Genomic DNA, 18,472 nt, shown 5'->3' on the forward strand with positions numbered 1-18,472 from the left:
AACGGGCATTAGAGCGGGTATGAGAAACTGATTCCAACAGGATGGGACGGAGAATATCCGTTATTTTATAACAGGGATTTAAGTAGTTATGGGGACATAATTGAAATTTGTTACAAGTATGGTGTTTTAATCCCTGACCCTACCTTGCCCATTAGCTAGAAAACAAAGCTAGAACATCTACTATTTGAAGTTGGTGCCAGATTACAACTCAAATTATATTGAGATTTGAGTAAGTTTCTGCCATCAATTCTTCTGCTGCAGCTTGCAGGGTAACACTGTTACAGAGTTGAGACTTAAGGATCATGTCTACCCTTGTGGACGTTCAATTTAACAGTATTAATATGAATGCTGATGCCTCTAACAAAGAAAAAGATCATGGCTCATCACTTTTGGAAACGATTTGCAGAGGCCTAACCAAAAAGTAAACATTCAAGCACCAGTTTAAGACACATAACATTGCAAACACGAATTAATGAACAAATGGAAGCAAACAGTTCAAAACAAAAACAGAAGACAAATAGAGGAAAGAGTGCTGCATTTAACCAAAACTGGTGTTTCTGTTCAGAATTCCTCTGTTGCTAACGGCTGAAATTTACAAAGACGTGGAAACTCTAAGACAAAGCAGCTATGTTGCAGAGAGAGGAATTGGCCTCACCGCAATTTGGATTCGACGAAATGCTGTCTTTACTCTTTCCTTGAGGCCTTCATTTTCACTCTCAACTTCCCCAGTTTGTTTATTGAGCTGTGCCACATTTCCATCAACACTGATCACCAATTTCCCGTTATCTCCACGCTGCACATCCCCAAAGAGCGAGGTAAGAAGTGCGTGAATGACCCTTTCCGTCCTAGCATTCTCCTCCTCATGGTTTATGTCACCCGATTCATCAACTACCTTGGGGAGTTCTCGGTTGATAGCCAAAATTAGAGCCACAATCGAGTCACACACCATGTCACTGATCGGATCTGATATCCAATGAAGTGATACATGCTTATCTGTATCCTGCCTCAGTGTCACGCGATCATGCACTTTCAACGTTGGTACTCCAGATTCCTCATCCACAGAAGATTCTACACTCTCATATATTCGCCTCAGCCGATGATTTATCACCATGAAGCCAGTAGCGTACGGGATAGTAATACGCTGAGTGACATTTGCCGTGGACAGCTGTGAGAAAACATGAAGATCCTCGGAGGCCATTATCTGATAACTAAAACCTTTTTTTACCAGTAAGCCACTAACTTTTTCACCAACTTCTGGGGTTCTATCAGCAATCCTTCCAATGGCTTTCGCCATTTTCTGCGAGCTGAATTGCATTTCCACAGATTGACAATTCTTGGGTGTTAGTATTCTGGTACTGCGATCACGAAATTGCGTCAGTAGTTTGTCTTTTAACCTTGCCATCTCATGAGATTCTCCATGCACAAGAATGATGTTTGGAGGCCTCAGTTCCTCCAGAAAGGCACTTGTCTGAACAGAGTCTGCATGAGCAGAGAATGAAATGTAATGGATTGACATGTTGAGAGGAGCGGCAAGCCCATTAGTAAGGGTAACCTCCTTCGGTTCATTGATGATTGTCTTAGCAAGTGTCCCCTCAATCACATAACCTGGAATCACACATGCATTTCTCTTATCAGAACACCACAAATCAAAAAGCTGCCTTGACAACCCACTTTGAAGAGTACCAGGGCTTGCCATCACAACTGAGGGGCCTACATCTTTGAAATTCTCAATGCTCTTTAGTGGTGATATGTGCTTGAAGATAAAAGGATTTGACTTGGCATTGCGGATCCTATCATTCATTGAGAGAGTGTACGTCTCATAAACAGACAGACATTTCTTTGCCAGTGGTGAAGCATAATATATAGGAATGTTATGGAGCTCCGGATGACTGGACCAATACTCGTCAAGAATCAGGAGAAGTTCTTGGGCACGGCCAAGTGCAAATGCAGGTATTAAGACACGACCACCTCGAGAGATGGCTGTGTGTATAGCTTCAGTGAAGCGCTTCTCTCGGACATTTCGAGGTTGATGGTGCTGGACACCATATGTGGACTCGATAATGCATACATCAGGGGAGAACTGCGGGATCTCAGCAGCACGGAGGTGTCGATCTTCTTCACGTGAGTAATCTCCAGTGTAGAGGACCCTAACACCGGCAATATCAACCATAAACATAGCAGCACCAAGGACATGACCTGCAGTGTAGCACCAAAACCGGATGCCCCCAACTTCTACTGTTTGGTGGAAATCAATAACCTACAATTACCAAGCACCACCAGAAAAAAAAATGTTCATGAGAAACCAGTCTGTGTCTTGTTGACCTTTAAGGATCCAACAATAGATGTATCCAGCAAAAGGATGCCATCAGTATATTGTACTTGACAGAGAAGTGCACAAAAGTGTAAAACTGGCAAAGAGAGTTGTAGGTCATTTTGGAAGAGAGAGAGAGAAAGAGAGAGAGAAATAGTGAATATTCCTCAACCAGACTACTGGTCTTTTGCCCTGCAGGAATATATCAATGAGGAAATGTTCAAATCAGATTTTAAGGAACTTCTACCGGACAACTCAGTGGCAATCTGAGGATTTTTATTGAGGGAGCATACAACCCATATGAAACTGAGCATCATTGGAATCTTGTAATTCCAAATGTGCAACATAGAAAACAGTGAGACCAAATTAATGTTAATCTGTGATAGGTTATTCAGCTTCTTTTCTATTTTTAAAAAGAGCTTTATTTAAAAAAACACACAGAGCATAGGTTAGGTTATCCAGTTGCAATTTGTGAACATTAACAGGCTGAAGCAGAATACAAACATCAGGGGAAACAACTAACCTCAATTTTGTCCATAGAAGCATTTATGTCCTTCTCATCGAACAGCATATCTTCAACTGAAAATTTGCTGACTTTCACATAATCTTTCAAAAGCAAGTGGTAGATAGCTTTGGTTGCATATGTCATAAAGACTCGGCCCTTGAATGTGGTCTATCAAAAGTTTTAGATATATTAGTTTAATGAAAGAAAAAAAAGGGTAAAATTATATTCATAAAGTATGAAACATGCACCTTCTCAAGGAAGTAAGGCAGGGATGCAGCATGATCCAAGTGAAAACTGCAAGAAGAAAGTGTATTAGGTCAGTACATAGACGGTAATGAAGTGAGGTACATGAATTTTGCTCATACAAACTAACAGCGACAAACCAGAGGTCCAGGGCATTATGAAGCACATGAATTAAATGGCAAAATAGACGTATGCACATGTGTTAAAACAAAAAGTATGACATGTAAAAAAGGTACCAGCTGATCCAGAAAACACATCATACTCATGCATTCTCCGGAACAGCCTGTAAACACGATGCATGACTTCTCACATATGACAAAAATTATCCACGCTATTGCAGATGAGCATAATAAACTGATCATAAGAAGAAAGCCTATTTTGGTTTCCTTCTTTCTTTCTTTAAGTGAGTGGTCATCCTCAAGTAAACTTGGCCTTTCCTGCTTAGCAAGCAAAGAACCTACGCCACTAGACCAAACAGCCATGGACACTTTGACCATTGTTCAGGTGACTTCTGTTACGATCTCGGCATTCTTATTTTAACTCTACTCCTGAACTACAGTACTACATTATTGTCCAGATATTAACATGCTCAACACACCTCCAACCCGAATGCCTACATTCTCGAATAAATTAAGCTCAAATTGCTCACCGAATCGCATCGAAAGCTTAAGTAATCACAAATCAACAAGCAAAGCATTACTAGCTCCATCTTTTTTAGTAAAGCAACTCTACAAGATCAATCAGATTTCATTCTTGCCCCAATTCAACACAAAACCTAAGCAAACAAATCTCATCACCTAAACTAGTAACAATAATGAACAGAAAACCTAACATATAATTAGTAGTAGAGAAAATAAGAACCTACTGCGTTATGAGAAGGACATCGATGGTGGAGGGATCAATCTCATCGAAATAGGGCAAAGCGGCCATGCCGGAGAAGGCCGGGTGGATGCCGCAGTCGAACAAGACGGTTTTGCCCTTGTAGGACATGTGAACGCAAGAGCGGCCGACTTCGCTTCCGCCGCCTAATGGAGTCACGATGAGCTTGTCTTCCTCTTTAGCCGTCGACGAGGAAGAGACCTCGCGCCGCTTTATCCCCGCCGTCGTCGTCGAAGCCATTGCTCGTTACGGAGAGTGAACAGTGATTTTGGTGTTTTCAAAATCGAAGCAGAGGCGGTGAGGGTTCTGGAGGTTGAAGGCGAAGAGTGTTTGTGAGACGCTGAGAGATAAATAAAACGAAGTCGTTTTGTGGTTAGTAGGGCTTATGGAACTGCCTATGACATTATATCATAATTGCCCTCTGTTTATATAGGTGGAAAAAACTTGACAAAGGGTAGAATGGTAACTTAAGAAAATTTGACAGTTAGAGTTTATTCAAAAACTTATGTACTGCAAGTTTATTTGCTCTCAGTCTCACACCTCCTCCCACAGTCCCACGTACAGAAACCGCCGACGACGTGAGTTCCACGCATATCTATATTCATACAATTGGCAAGAGGCCATGAAATCAAACCTAGAATAAGGTTCATCAGAGAAAAAAACAAATTCAGTCATTCATTCAGTTATGCAATTCCAGTCGTCCAGATTTTGAATAATTACATTTGGGGTGAAACTATGATGATAAGATATCATTTTTCATTAGTTTTAAAATTTCTTATCTAATTATTGTTTTTTTTCTTTTTATGTGAATTTAGATTTGAAGAGATCTGTCTGAGAGAGTATATGTACGTGCCTCTTTCTTGATTGTGGCATGGCATATCTAATTAGTTTGCCTCGGGCATTTGCGATTGTGTTTTTGGGCTAGTTGATTCTTCTATCTGTTGAAAAAATGGTTGGAAAAACCATTTAAAACCAAATTTTAATTGATTAATTAAATTAAGTTAAATTTATAATTAATCAAAGATGAACATAGATTTGAGTTCTCCATAATGAGGGCTACAAGATTATATGTTTCTTTGTGTAATTTGGTTTGTGGGTAAATAAGAAATTGTCACTCAAAGATGGCTACTTAGAATATAATATATATGTGTAATTTCGTGCTATCATCTTTGTGTTATTACACCTATATGAGTCTTCCTAATTTATGGTAGTGAAGAATATAATATATATCAATTAACATGCACAAGTGTGAACTTGTGTAGAGACAAAACTGATTAGATCATCTTCCAAAGTATTGAAAGAAACAATGAACCCCTTGATCTGATTCATATAGATGTGTGTGATTTAAAATCAACGGTATCTAGAGGAAATAATAAATACTTTATTACCTTCATAGATGATAGCATGAAATATTGCTATGTGTATTTGCTAAAATGCAAGAGTGAGGCCATAGAGAAGTTCATTCTCTATAAAAAGGTTGAGAACCAACTCAACAAGAAAATTAAGGCACTAAGAAGTGACCGAGGGGGTGAGTATAAATCGCCATTTGCTGAGACTTGTGCTCAGAATGAGATTATACATCAAAGGACTGCTCCATACTCACCACAATCAAATGGTGTAGCAAAACACAAAAATCATACTCTAAAGGATATGATGAATGTTATGCTACTCAGTTTTGAGATGCCACCCAACATGTGGGGAGACGCGATTCTCACGGAAAATTACCTTTTAAATAAGGTGCCCAAAAGGAAAGAAGAGAAAAACTTCATATGAGTTATGGAAAGGGAGAAAACCATCCTACAAATACTTAAAAGTATGGGGATGTTTGGCAAAAGTGAAAATTCCTAAACCTAAAAAGGTGAAAAATTGGCCTAAAACAGTAATTGCATCTTTATTGGATATGCACATAACAGTTCGGCTTATCGATTCCTAGCCCACGATTCGAATATTCTTGAAATTCATAAGGATACGATAATGGAATCGAGAAATGCATCTTTCTTTGAAAATGTATTTCCACGGAAGTCTAGAGAGGAATTCAATTCTTCTAAACGGGCACGTGAAGACAACCGAGCCGAAACTGATGATGCTCAGGATCAAGAATCTGAGTCGAAGTCCGAATCTGAGTCTGAGGTTGAACCTAGACGAAATAAAAGGGCAAGGACCGCAAAGTCCTATGGACCTGACTTCTTGTCATATATGGTTGAAGGTGATCCCCGTACCTTCAAAGAGGCTGTTAGCTCTATTGATGGTCCTCTATGGAAAGAAGCAATCAAAAGTGAGGTTGACTCCATCATGCAAAATCACACTTGGGAATTAGTGGATTTGCCACCTGGATGTAAGCCTTTGACTTCCAAGTGGATTTTCAAAAAGAAATTAAAAGTTGATGGGTCAATAGACAAGTACAAGGCTAGACTTGTTATTAAAGGCTATAGGAAAAATGAGGGTTTGGTTTATTTTGACACTTATTCTCCTGTGACGAGAATAACATCCATACGGATGGTACTTGCAAGTGCAGCGTTGCACAAACTTGAAGTACACCAAATGGATGTAAAGACGGCTTTCCTAAATGGAGATGTAGAAGAAGAAATCTACATGGAACAACCAGAAGGTTTTTCTGCTCCTTCTCAGAGTAAGAAGGTGTGCAGATTGGTTAAGTCATTATATGGCTTAAAACAAGCACCAAAACAATGGCATGAGAAATTTGATAATGCCATGATCACCAGTGGATTTAGAATAAATGAAGGTGATAAGTGTGTATATATCAAAGACACTGAAAATGGATATATCATTTTATGTCTGTATGTGGATGATATGCTTATCGGTGGGAGCAACGATAAGATGATCAGGTCTACTAAAGACATGTTGAATTCTAAGTTTGACATGAAAGACTTGAGACTTGCTGATGTCATTTTAGGAATTAAAATTACGAAAACATCAGAAGAGCTAGTGTTGAGTCAAACACACTATGTGGACAATATTCTTGGGAAATTTGACAAGGAAGGTTCTGGAATTGTCAGAACTCCTGAAGATTTGAATCTACATTTGTCCAAGAATAAAGGTGAAAGTGTTTCTCAATTAGAGTATTCAAGAATAATTGGGAGTCTAATGTACTTAACAAGTTGTACAAGATCTAGCTTATGCGGTTCATAAGCTAAGTAGGTACACGAGTAATCCTGAAGCTATGCATTCGCAAGCGATTGGAAGAGTACTCAAATACCTAAGGTATACTCGTACCTACGGGTTGCACTACACATCATACCCAGCTGTTATAGAAGGGTTCACTGATGCGAACTGGATATCTGACATGAAAGACTCAAAGTCTACTAGCGGATATGTATTTACGCTAGGGGGTGCAGCCGTATCCTGGAAGTCCTCAAAACAAACAGTTATAACTAGATCCACAATGGAGTATGAGTTTGTAGCACTAGACAAATATGGGGAAGAAGCAGAATGGCTACGCCAGTTCATAGAGGACATTCCTAGATGGACCAAACTTGTGCCTGCGATTAGTATACATTGTGATTAGCAGGGCACAGAGTAAGATGTATAATGGTAAGTCTAGACACATTCGTCGAAGACATAATACCATTAGACAACTACTCTCAACTAGAGTTATCTCTATAGACTATGTAAATTCTAAGGATAATATTGCTGATCCTTTAACTAAAGGGTTAAACAGAGAGTTAGTTGAAAAAACATCGAAGGGAATGGGACTAAAGCCCATTGGAAATTAAAAATCACTACAGTGGATACCCAACCTAGCTGACTGGAGATCCCAAGATCTAGGTTCAAAAGGGAAAACCAAACTGTAGAGATTAGTTCGGATCACTGTGGGGAGTTCCCCAAGTCCATTCCTATGATAAAAACCAGTGATACCCGTAAAGGATGAGGTTAAGTTAAAACTTTTAATGATTCTTATGCGTCGAGAAATCGAGTATAGTAATGCGGGTTACTCTTAATTAAGAGATCACCTATGCAAGAAAGAAGTGGGGCCGCTTCTAGGGGAGTTAATGAGGGCATAACTCTTATCAAACTACTTGCAGAACCAGACGTGTGTTCCATGGCCAAAATGGGCACAAAAATGAGAACCGAAGTGTACCAGGGAGACTCCTGTGTAAAGTATGTTATCATTTACACAAATGACGAATAGTTCAAAGACATCGCGTCTACTATTTAGTTAGTAAAGTAAGCATACTTTTATAAGGGAAGGTTCAAAGGGTCAAACCTACCTATCCTATGCAGGTTTCAACCGTAGAAATCTATCACCAAATTCTATCGAGTCTTTGGTGGCCAATTTCATTCATGTGGGGAATTGTTGGAAAAATGGTTGGAAAAACCATTTAAAACCAAATTTTAATTGATTAATTAAATTAAGTTAAACTTATAATTAATCAAAGATGAACATAGATTTGAGTTCTCCATAATGAGGGCTACAAGATCATATGTTTCTTTGTGTAATTTGGTTTGTGGGTGAATAAGAAATTGTCACTCAAAGATGGCTACTTAGAATGAGGGAAATGTATTTGTCCCACATTGGAAAAGAGAAGTGTTGAAAAGACTTTATATAGAATCCATTGTGTATGGATTGTAAAGTGTGTAAGCCCCCTTATACCCTCTCGCGCACGCGCAGGGGGGGTGCAAATCCTAGGTCGCAAGGGAAACTCGTGTATGCCCGTGCAACCTGCGGACACGAATGCAACACCGAATTGAGGGTCGGAACGCAGATTCTTTTTACATTTCCGAAAATTCGGTTTTGACTTTTCAAATTCTCTTGACTGTTCATATTCTTCTTTTGTAACAACTGAGTTATTGTGTGTTATGGAGAATTATAACAGAATTGAAATCAATGTTTGTAACATTTGTAACTCATATATGTTATTCTTTGGTGATAGATAGAGGTACCTTTCGAGTTCGTTGAGGGTTCTAGTTAGTAGTGCAACTTTCTAGAATTGTTTAGTCGTTATATCCTGGGAGACAAGCGCCAAGCATCCTTGCACCGGTAGAGGAGGCGTAAACGTCTTAAGGACAGTGTGGTATCACACACGTCTCAACTAGTTCTTCCATCACAAATCGTTCGGTATTTTTGTTGAATTTCTTTTCGTGTTCTTCACTTCTGATTTATAATTATTTATAATTCAACTTATTAAATTATGTATGCAATATATCACTATCTACTGCTCATCTTTTTTTCTTCTTCGTCTGTTACCTCTTTTCAATGATTTTGATACAAAATGATTTATTGATTTAATACCACACTTGCAACTTTTTGAATATATTGTATGTTAGACGTGTTCTTCCGTATGATTGCTATTCAATGTTTATGAATACCGCTCTCAGTTGCTCTCAGTTCTTGCTATGAAAATTATAAGAAGAGTTCTTAACTTCTTATATCCATTTAAATTTTATTTTATTTTCTCTCATTATATCTCTTTGAGAGATGAGAGCACTATTTTATTTTCTTTTAACAATCATTAAAGAAAAACCTAACGCGTGTAGGAATGCTATATCCGATTTGATTACTATGTAACCAGGGCTTTGTGTTTGTGTATGTGTTCTAATAATAGTCAGATTCTTTTGGAGGAGATGAAAACCGTACCGGTGCTAAATCCTTGCCTGACGATTGGAGTTTGGATTACACACTAGAACTGCAATTAGTCATCCCTTTATATTTTGATCAATTGGTGTTCAACTTGACGCTCTCTCTTATTTGCGTTTCACTTATCAATATATCATTTTTTGTTCTAATTCTCATTTCATCTTCATGGCTGTGTGGTTGATGGTTAAATTATGATAGTTTAATGTAATTTATTATGTTAATCCAAGTTGGATTGCTTCTCTACATTCGTTTTCTCTGTCTATCCCTTCTGATAGAGAGACAAAATAATACAGCGGAGGAGCAGACTTCTACTTTTAAGTTGTTTAGGTGAATGATAGTAATCTAATCGATTTCTATTCTCTTTCCACAATGCACTCCAAGGAATAGAATAACCACACGTTCATCGATCAATGTTGTTGCTATATCCGATTCGGGGTACTTTCTCACACAAATTGCTAGATGATTTTACCAATCGAGGGACAAAGAAAATAAAATGAACAACGCACGTCCAGGTGTGGTTTTCTCACACATACATAGCGCGTGTAGGAAGGCCAGTTTCTATTTGAAAGATATTGGGTACTTTTTTTTTTTTGAAAAAATATGAATAATTTCATTAGGCATCAAGTCAACCAACTATTGCTGGGTCAGGTAGGAGCAAGCACTAATACAATATACAAGAACACGCTCTTTATTCATACAATGATAAGAGCACTGTGTGCGACGTTCTTAACATGTTTTTACCTCAATTTGTACTTTGCTTAACCCTTATTGTTGTAGTATTGAGTCATTAAGTCGTAGTAAGAGTCTTAGGCGGTATTGGATGTATTTTTGTGCTTACATGAGTTAAAAACGCATAATTGGTCTAGAGTCCTAGTTTGACTATGAATCTTTGTTAGGTTTCGAAACTAATTATCTATTACTTATGATTTTATTTTCTTATTTTCAGATTGGATTGAAGAGATAATTAAAGAAAAAGAGATGGAGCCAAGTCATGCAACAATTAAATAGAAGATGATCATTAAATGCATAAAAACATGGCATGATTTAGGGAATAAAACATGGCATGATTTAGAGAATAAAACATGGCATGATTTAGGAAATAAAACATGACATGATTTAGGGAGATAAAACATGACATTATTATAGAAAGAAAGAGGCAAGTTCAAACCCTCCTTCTTTCCTCTATAAATACAGGCTTCACCTCTCAAATAACATCACTTCTCATTTGCATTCAAGAACCAAAACTCTACCTCAAACATCCTTCACCAAAACAACAAGCCGTTCTCCTCCATATACCAATTCTATCTCCACTGAAATCACCATTGAAGATGATAGGAGCACAAAGTGTGACATTCTTAATGTATATATGCCATATTCTTATGCTTTGTTACTTCTTATTTAGTTGTTTTAGGTTCATATTTATCATTTCTATGTTCTAAGTAGAGCTATTTCGAATTTAGATGAATTGATGATGAAATTATGCTAAGTATTAGAACTCCTTATTGAGCTAAGATTCCTTACTCGACTAGGACTCTACTTTCCTATTTTCATTCTTTCCTATTCCTTAATCAACGATTTCTTTTCAGGAAAGACAAATCATATTTGGAAAGGAAGAAGAGTTGCCGAGATGCATTCCTAGTTGAACAAGGAAATCATATCCGAGTTGAAGAAGGAGAAGAGGAGGCCGACCTAGCTACTCCTAGTTGGACCAAGATTGTTGCCGTGCAGCCTAATTGTGATCTCCCTATTGGATTTGGTTTCCTACATCAAGTTGGATATGGAGTACATAAATCAAATCCATAACAAAGAGGATTTCAGTTTCCCAATTGGTTTCTATCTCCTTATGGGACGGCAAGAAGGCTTCCTAAACTCCTATATATAGAGGCTCGGCCTCTCCATTCAGATCATCATCAGCCCTACACACAAACACAAGCCTAGCTCTGTCGAATTCATCCCTCACCCTTCCAAGAAATCCTAAAACCGATTCCATCATTCCCCACCAATCAATAGCCTTCAAACAGGCTTGTGAAGAAGGTTTCATCCATAGAAGTCACGGCTATACACTTGTGGATTGCTTGATTTATAAAGTGTAACCATGATTCACTCTTGTTTAAATTCGGTTTTGGTTTTGTTCTTGTTCTTGGATGAAGCTTGCAATTTGTGTTGTGTAATCTTGTTTCAATTTTGTCTATGAAATAGCTACTTGATTCAATTTGTATAAAGGATTCGAAAATTATATTTTGGTTTTATGAAAGTTCTGTTTTGGTTTCTGCCGAGTTGTATGTATGATCAATTTCGATTTCTAAGTGTTATGACTATGCTTGTAGCATGATATTTAGGTTGTTGGATTAAAGACTTATGCTAAGAACATGCTTATTCCTTTATATGTGATTTTCGAATTGCATGGTTGTTGGTTAAGTAAGTGACATACTTGATGAATTCAATGTGCATGGATTTGGAATTACATGATGAAGATGAACATGTTAGATTTCGATTATGGCTGCTTGGTATTGATCGAATGTGTTATGTGTCTATGTGTTTAGGTTACTGCTTAGAACCCTAAATGCATGATCCATCCTTGGTTGTTCATTATATAGTCTCGGCATGATTCTAATAGGAAGTCATGAAGCTTGTTCGATTTCTTTTATATGAGTTGTTTTGGTGATTGTTTATGTGTTGGTTGGTTGATCACATGTATATATTAGTTTAGGTTTTATTTACTGTTTTTATGATTCAATCCGAAACCTATATCAACCTTTTTATATCTTTATGAATTCGTGTTAATTGATGTGATCCTAAGCCCTGGTTGGATCCCCGGTTTGTGAACGATACCCTCTTGCTTTATACTACTAACGATGCTTACAGGGTTAAATATTGATGTCGAGTAATCGAGCAATCATAAGAAGACACACCTCCAAGGTTCCTACAACGTGTGATTCTCGCAACTCTTCTTCATGGGTTTGTTCGTTTTTGATTTTTTACAATACTTTGTCTATAAAGATTGTAGTATGATGTTTGTGTTAGATTATTGTTTTGTATTAAGAATCGAAATTTTCAAATTGTTTTATTAGATTATTGGTTCTTTGCCGAATTGATGATTCCTATAATTAATGAGTTTGTATTTCTATTATTGTGTTTTAATCATCTTTCTCATATTTTTAGATAATTTTCAGATATGTGCATATGAATTTAGTGTTTGGATGCAGTCTAGATTGTGTTTGAGTACTAGATTCATCAACCATATTGACACAAATCGAATCATGCCCTAAGTAGGTTCGGTTTGTGCTGATTAAAAGTGGTAAAAATTCTGGAAATTTGCATGTGAAACCATGGTGGGTGACGCCACACATGAAACATGTCTCAAACAAAGATTTGGTGCTTAAATGTAATCTTGTTTGATTTCTACTCTAAGTGTTATTGAATTCGATTGGATGCAAATTTAGATTAGGCCATAAGTCAATCTAAATGTTAAATGAAATCTTGCATGATTAGATGATTTCCTAAGGCTCTAATTGTATTGGTGTCTAAAAAGTATGTAATTGGTCGAATTAGAATGCATGATAGGTTTGAACTTGTAATTATGTGGTGTAATGATAAATTTGGTTTAAACTTGTTAAAGAGAGTCGATCATGTAAATAGTAATTTAGGTTTTATTTTAGTAGTTAATAATCAATCTCAAACCCCCCATTATTTGTTAACATTAAAAGTTTAGAGTTCCCTTCAATTCTCCGGAAAGAACGATCCATGCTTATTCTATACTAACAATGATGTTTTACAGGTTTATTATAGACGTTTTAATTAACGCTCTATCATACAACTACAAAATAAAACTGAAATTTCAAACATAACCAATAACCGGTTTAATGAAACTGAAAAAAACTAAAGAAAACAATAACTTATATAGTTACATACATGAGGTAGGACTCGCAACTTGATCATGTGTACCTTTCAAACCAAATAACGAGTGAAACCCTACCTCACATGAGTAGGGATCTTCCCTTGTTGCAAAAGGATTACTCCCGTGCAACAACTTTGTCCAGTACAAGCCCAACCCAAATGACATAAATAAATAAGGTAACCTAAAGCCCAATTCAAAGAACACAGGCCCAACCTTATTCTCGTCTCTATCTATTGGATTCGATTGGCGTCGTACTTGTCACGGGAGTCACCTACTGCCGCTCTATATGGCGACTTCCCAAGCCTCCAAACCATGACCGTGAGTGTGGTCCTCAAACCAATGGGTCTAATCTGCAAATTGAGTTCTTTATCCAACCTCCACCGAAGCCTCGTCGTCCGCCAAACTAGATGGAAACTTGCTGCAAATCAAAAGCGTTAAAGCAAGGGAGAACAACCCTGTCATATCCTAATAGGAGAGAGTAAAGATACACAAGTTGTGCAACACAACCTAGTCCAAACTCCCCACAATGACTCAAAGAAACCTCCACAGAACGAGATAAAATCTTGCAACTCTGGCACCTCTCGTCTTCCATCACTGAACCCCGTCCCCGTCAGAGGAGATGCGCTGCCACACAGTAGACGGAGAGCAAAAGCCGCTGCCGCCGCCGCTTTTACAAAACCTAGGGATTCGATATACAAAGCTCTGAAAAGTATGGAGCTCTTAAGAACGACTACAAATAACTACAACATTATTTAATATATTTGTATTTTCAATTGTCTTCATTTGCCTTTTTCAATCTTTTTTTTAATATTATCATAATCAAAGAAATTTGTCATGCAGAACCGCTAAATGTATGTTTCCTATACTATCCTTAATTTATCCAATTAGTTATATTTGAATAGGAGGTAAGAAAGTAGAATTAAAAAAATTACTTTATCTTACAAACTCTACCAAGAAACTGCACTTGTTCAAACAATAGTAAAATGGGTTGGTTTATGAATTATGAGTAGTAAAACAATAAGCACATATTTCTGCATGTGTCTTGACGTGTGCAAGAATGTTAGTTATTTATTAAAAGAATAAAATCTTATATATAAATCGGGCGGGAAATCCATACATCCATACTACCCAATGAATGCGCAAACAAGGCGTCCCTTGTGTGTTTAAAAACATTGAGGACTCCTTGTCTTTGAATTATATAGACAAATACTTATCAAAAATATGAGTGTAATTACCGTCAGAATACGAATTGAGTTTGATGAATCAATCGGGCATAATAGCTGGATCTTTAGGCACCAACAGCCTACAAGGCGAATTTTAAGTTTTCAAAGAAGAAACGAGTGTCGTATCGAGATAATGTGGTTTGACCGTGCAAGTCCCAGCAATAAGTCCATGAGTTGGTAGGGCAGTGGTTCCTCCTCAATAGATAATCCGTTCATATTTTCTAGCAGGAACATTTTAATTTGATGCTTTGAAAAATATATGATGGTACACGAGCTGCTCATTAAACAATCGTCTTTTTTTTCTTTTTGATTAAAAACTCTATAGTCGTATAACAGAAACAAAAGATTCAAGTAATCATCCCTTCGGTTATGCTTGTATTTTCAGCTATAACCTACAGTTTGCCTAATCTTAGATCCGCAATTAGCCAATTAGAAACTGGGTAGCGTAATTAAGTTGTTGAGTTCTCTTAAAAAAAATTTAAGTTGTTGAGTTGTAGTGAATCCTTGAGGAGTGGTCGGCGCAATCTGATTAGTCTCTGGTAATTTAGACTAAAATTCTCAGAACACGTTTACATCTTTTCCACGTGTTCTTTCTCATAAATAAATTATATAAAAATAAAATTTAAATTTAAAAATAGGCTTCATAATTGACCCAGAGACTTCTAGGTATGAAATTCAGTCTAGAGCTTTCCATAATGAAATATTATTCCAAGAAAAATAAAAAAAAGGGAACAAGTTGGCGGATAAGGATCTATTGAATTTGAATGCAGTGGGGACTTACAATTCCCCTCACAACATGTCTCATTACTTGCATCCAATGCAATAGTTTCGTACTTCCTGCTTACTGGTTGGCTCTAAAGGCAACGAGGCAGGCTGTTCCTGTAGTTTCAGAACATTGGCGACACATATGGAAGCTCAAAATTCCACTTAAGATGAGCCATTTTCTCTAGAGATTTTTGTGGAAAAATAGTGAATTTCACTATTTATTCAAAATTAATTTAATTAAAAGAATTTGAGTGGACACACTTAAATTTGTAATGATAAATATGAACTTGTATTCTCTGGTATTAAGAGCTACAAAACGTATATTTATCTGGTTAAATTGGTTATGGTGTGAATAAGAAATTATCACTATAAACGTGAAAGCTATTTGAATTTCGGAATGTGTGACGACTTAACCAATTTTATTTTGTAAACGTCAAATTCAATACGATTAAATTTTGTAACGACAGATTTAATGAGATTGAATTCTGTAACCGTCGAATTCATTGTGTAACCGTCGTAACACGAAATGAAATTCATTGAACTAACGGTCGTAACGTATAAAAATTCATTATGTAACCGTTAGAACTTATGATAAGAAATTCATTTCTGAATGCATGACAATTCATTTAGTGATCAGATTTCCTCTCTATAAATCGTGACATATTCCTTCATTCAAAAACATAATTTGAAACAGATACATGTGGTCTCTTTATCAGTGGTATATCATTCCTCATCCAAATTGTTTGAGATGTCCGTTATTTGATGCAACGCCCTTGCACGCAACATGGTCTTGCTCTTCATGTGTTGCGGTGTTGGAGAGGGTGAGCTTTTACTCCAAACTGAATCCGGGTATGCTGGTGAATTTTTTTGATTTTATTGATCATGTTATCTCAGTCCTTGCTATGGATGAGATGAAGTTGTTGGTAATAATATTGTGGAGTAAATGGAATGAGCGGAATAAGGTCACTCATGGTGAAAACTCTTGCCCCCCTGTGGTGATATATGATCAATGTGTGCGATTATGGGAGAGTTTGTTGGCTGTGCAGCATGCTAGTCTTCAAGCTCAATTTAGTGGGATCACTAGGCACGTTAGCACCATTTGGAGGCCTCCGCGCCCGGGTATTCTGAAATTAAATTGTGATGCTTCCGTTATTGATAATGAACATGTTGTTGGGGTGGGGGTTGTCTTAAGAAATAGCTTGGGCAATTTGGTGTTCATGGTGAGAGAGTTCATGGGCGCCTTTGACCTTATGCGGCTGAGTTAGAAGCTATAATTAAAGGGCTAGAGGTTGTAATACATAGAGGTTAGCAGCTAGGTGAGGTGGAAACTGATTGTCTAGCGGTTGTTAACTTGATAAATGATGTTGGTGAGTGCCTTACTGAAGAAGGCGTGTTGGTTGAGAGGGCTCGTGTGTTGCTTGTTGCGTTTGGAATTGCTTATGTTCCTCGAAGTGCTAATGGTGCTGCTCATTCCGTAGCTCAGTTTGTAGCCCTTGTAGAAGGGCGTTATTTGTGGTTAGGGGTTGGGCCTAGCTAACTGATGGATGTCATTTTGCATGACGGACCCGTAATTGATTGTAGTAGGTGGGGAATGAGTGGGGTTTCTATGTCCACCATCGATTGTTCCCATGTTTTGTAATTTGCTTATGTTCCATAGCTCAGTTTGTAGCCAGTGTAGAAGAGCGCTATTTGTGGTTAGGGGTTAGACATAGTTGGTTCATGGATGTCATTTTGCATGACGGACCTATAACTGATTATAATAGGTAGAGAATGATTGGGGTTTCTATGTCCACCACCGATTGTTCCCATGTTTTGTAATTTGCTTTTGTTTTGAATAAAATTCTAGATATCATTCTCATCAAAAAAAAAAAAGTTTCGTACTTCCGTTCAATCAAACTATCAAAGAACTGTATCCAAAGATTAAAAAAAAAACTATCAAAGAACTTGTCAAACACAAGAATATTTAACTTGCAGAAAAAGTTGGAAATGGTCATCTGCACCCTGGAAATATCCAGAACAGATTTTCCATAATAACACAAGGATTAAGAAGGAAAATGAATAAATGAAGCACTAATCATCCCCTCTAAACAGGATTTAAAACAAGCTTACATGAGTTACATCCTCATCATGGAAACTGAAAACAGAGACCTAAATTGAACATTGCAACTAACAAGTCAATGTCAATGGCGTTCAAATCAAGAACCCATTTTCCCACATCTATCAATCTTAATTTCTGTACAAATCCAGTTCTCCTAGCTAGCCATAGATTTCCTGAATCTCGTAGTACCCAAAAACCAGAATCACATCAGCAACACACACAGAAGAAGAAGAAGAAGAAGAAGAAGAAGAAGAAGAAGAAGAAGAAGAAGAAGAAGAGAGAGAGAGAGAGAGAGAGAGAGAGACCACTAAATAATATCTGGGTCTTAATCGGAGCTGGGTGCTTATTAGTTTGAGCTAGTAGTACAAGACCAGGCGCCTGGAGCAGAGAGAGCAAAAGAACTTCCTCTTGATCTTGAAACACATGGGGAGCAAGCAAAACTTCCACTGAGCCTCGACATCAACAGCTTCTACTTTGCCTCCACAGTGAGGACATGACCCAGGAGCTTGTTGCCTTCCCAATTCCTTCTCTTCCTCATCACACACATACACCAACCACATTTTTCTCATGCCTGCTGCAAAACCCTTTCCTCTCTTTGATGGTTTTGGTTAATCCGCAATTTGCTGAGCTGGGTGCAATGGAGGGATGGGGGAGTATTGTTTGATCTGGGATTTTAAAGAGAAGCTCTGCTATGTTGGGTCGGGGTTAGACAGTGAATAATTGAATATGAATGTGAAACTGAACATGGCAGAGTACTTATGGAGAGAGAGAGGGAGAGAGAGGGGGAGAGAGGGTCGGTCTGAAGAAAGGGAGACATCGAGAATATTCCTTTTTACTGAAATTAATTACATTTTCACCAATTACTATAGATGCATTTCACGGTTTCTTTTTCAAATAATTTCATACATTTCCAGTTATTTACAGTAAAAAATAAGTAACTACAACGTACGTATG

At 37.5% G+C, this 18,472-nt stretch overlaps 2 protein-coding genes across 2 annotated transcripts; both read right to left on the reverse strand.

Annotated features, from left to right (window-relative positions):
* Positions 1–428: 428 nt before the first annotated feature.
* On the reverse strand, positions 429–4,308 carry LOC126790090 (cleavage and polyadenylation specificity factor subunit 3-I). The gene is made up of 4 exons (XM_050516222.1): positions 3,925–4,308; positions 3,065–3,110; positions 2,835–2,984; positions 429–2,257 (listed from the first exon to the last, which is right to left on the reverse strand). Exons 1-4 carry the CDS (start codon positions 4,176–4,178, stop codon positions 626–628), a joined length of 2,082 nt encoding a protein of 693 aa, XP_050372179.1. The 5' UTR covers positions 4,179–4,308; the 3' UTR covers positions 429–625.
* Positions 4,309–17,847: 13,539 nt separating this feature from the next.
* On the reverse strand, positions 17,848–18,210 carry LOC126790104 (uncharacterized). Its single transcript, XM_050516240.1, has one exon. The coding sequence runs from the start codon at positions 18,085–18,087 to the stop codon at positions 17,875–17,877; it is 213 nt and encodes a 70-aa protein (XP_050372197.1). The 5' UTR covers positions 18,088–18,210; the 3' UTR covers positions 17,848–17,874.
* Between the last annotated feature and the right edge of the window lie 262 nt (positions 18,211–18,472).

This window comes from Argentina anserina, chromosome 4 (genome assembly GCF_933775445.1).
Source record: "Argentina anserina chromosome 4, drPotAnse1.1, whole genome shotgun sequence".
NCBI classification, from domain to species: domain Eukaryota; kingdom Viridiplantae; phylum Streptophyta; class Magnoliopsida; order Rosales; family Rosaceae; genus Argentina; species Argentina anserina.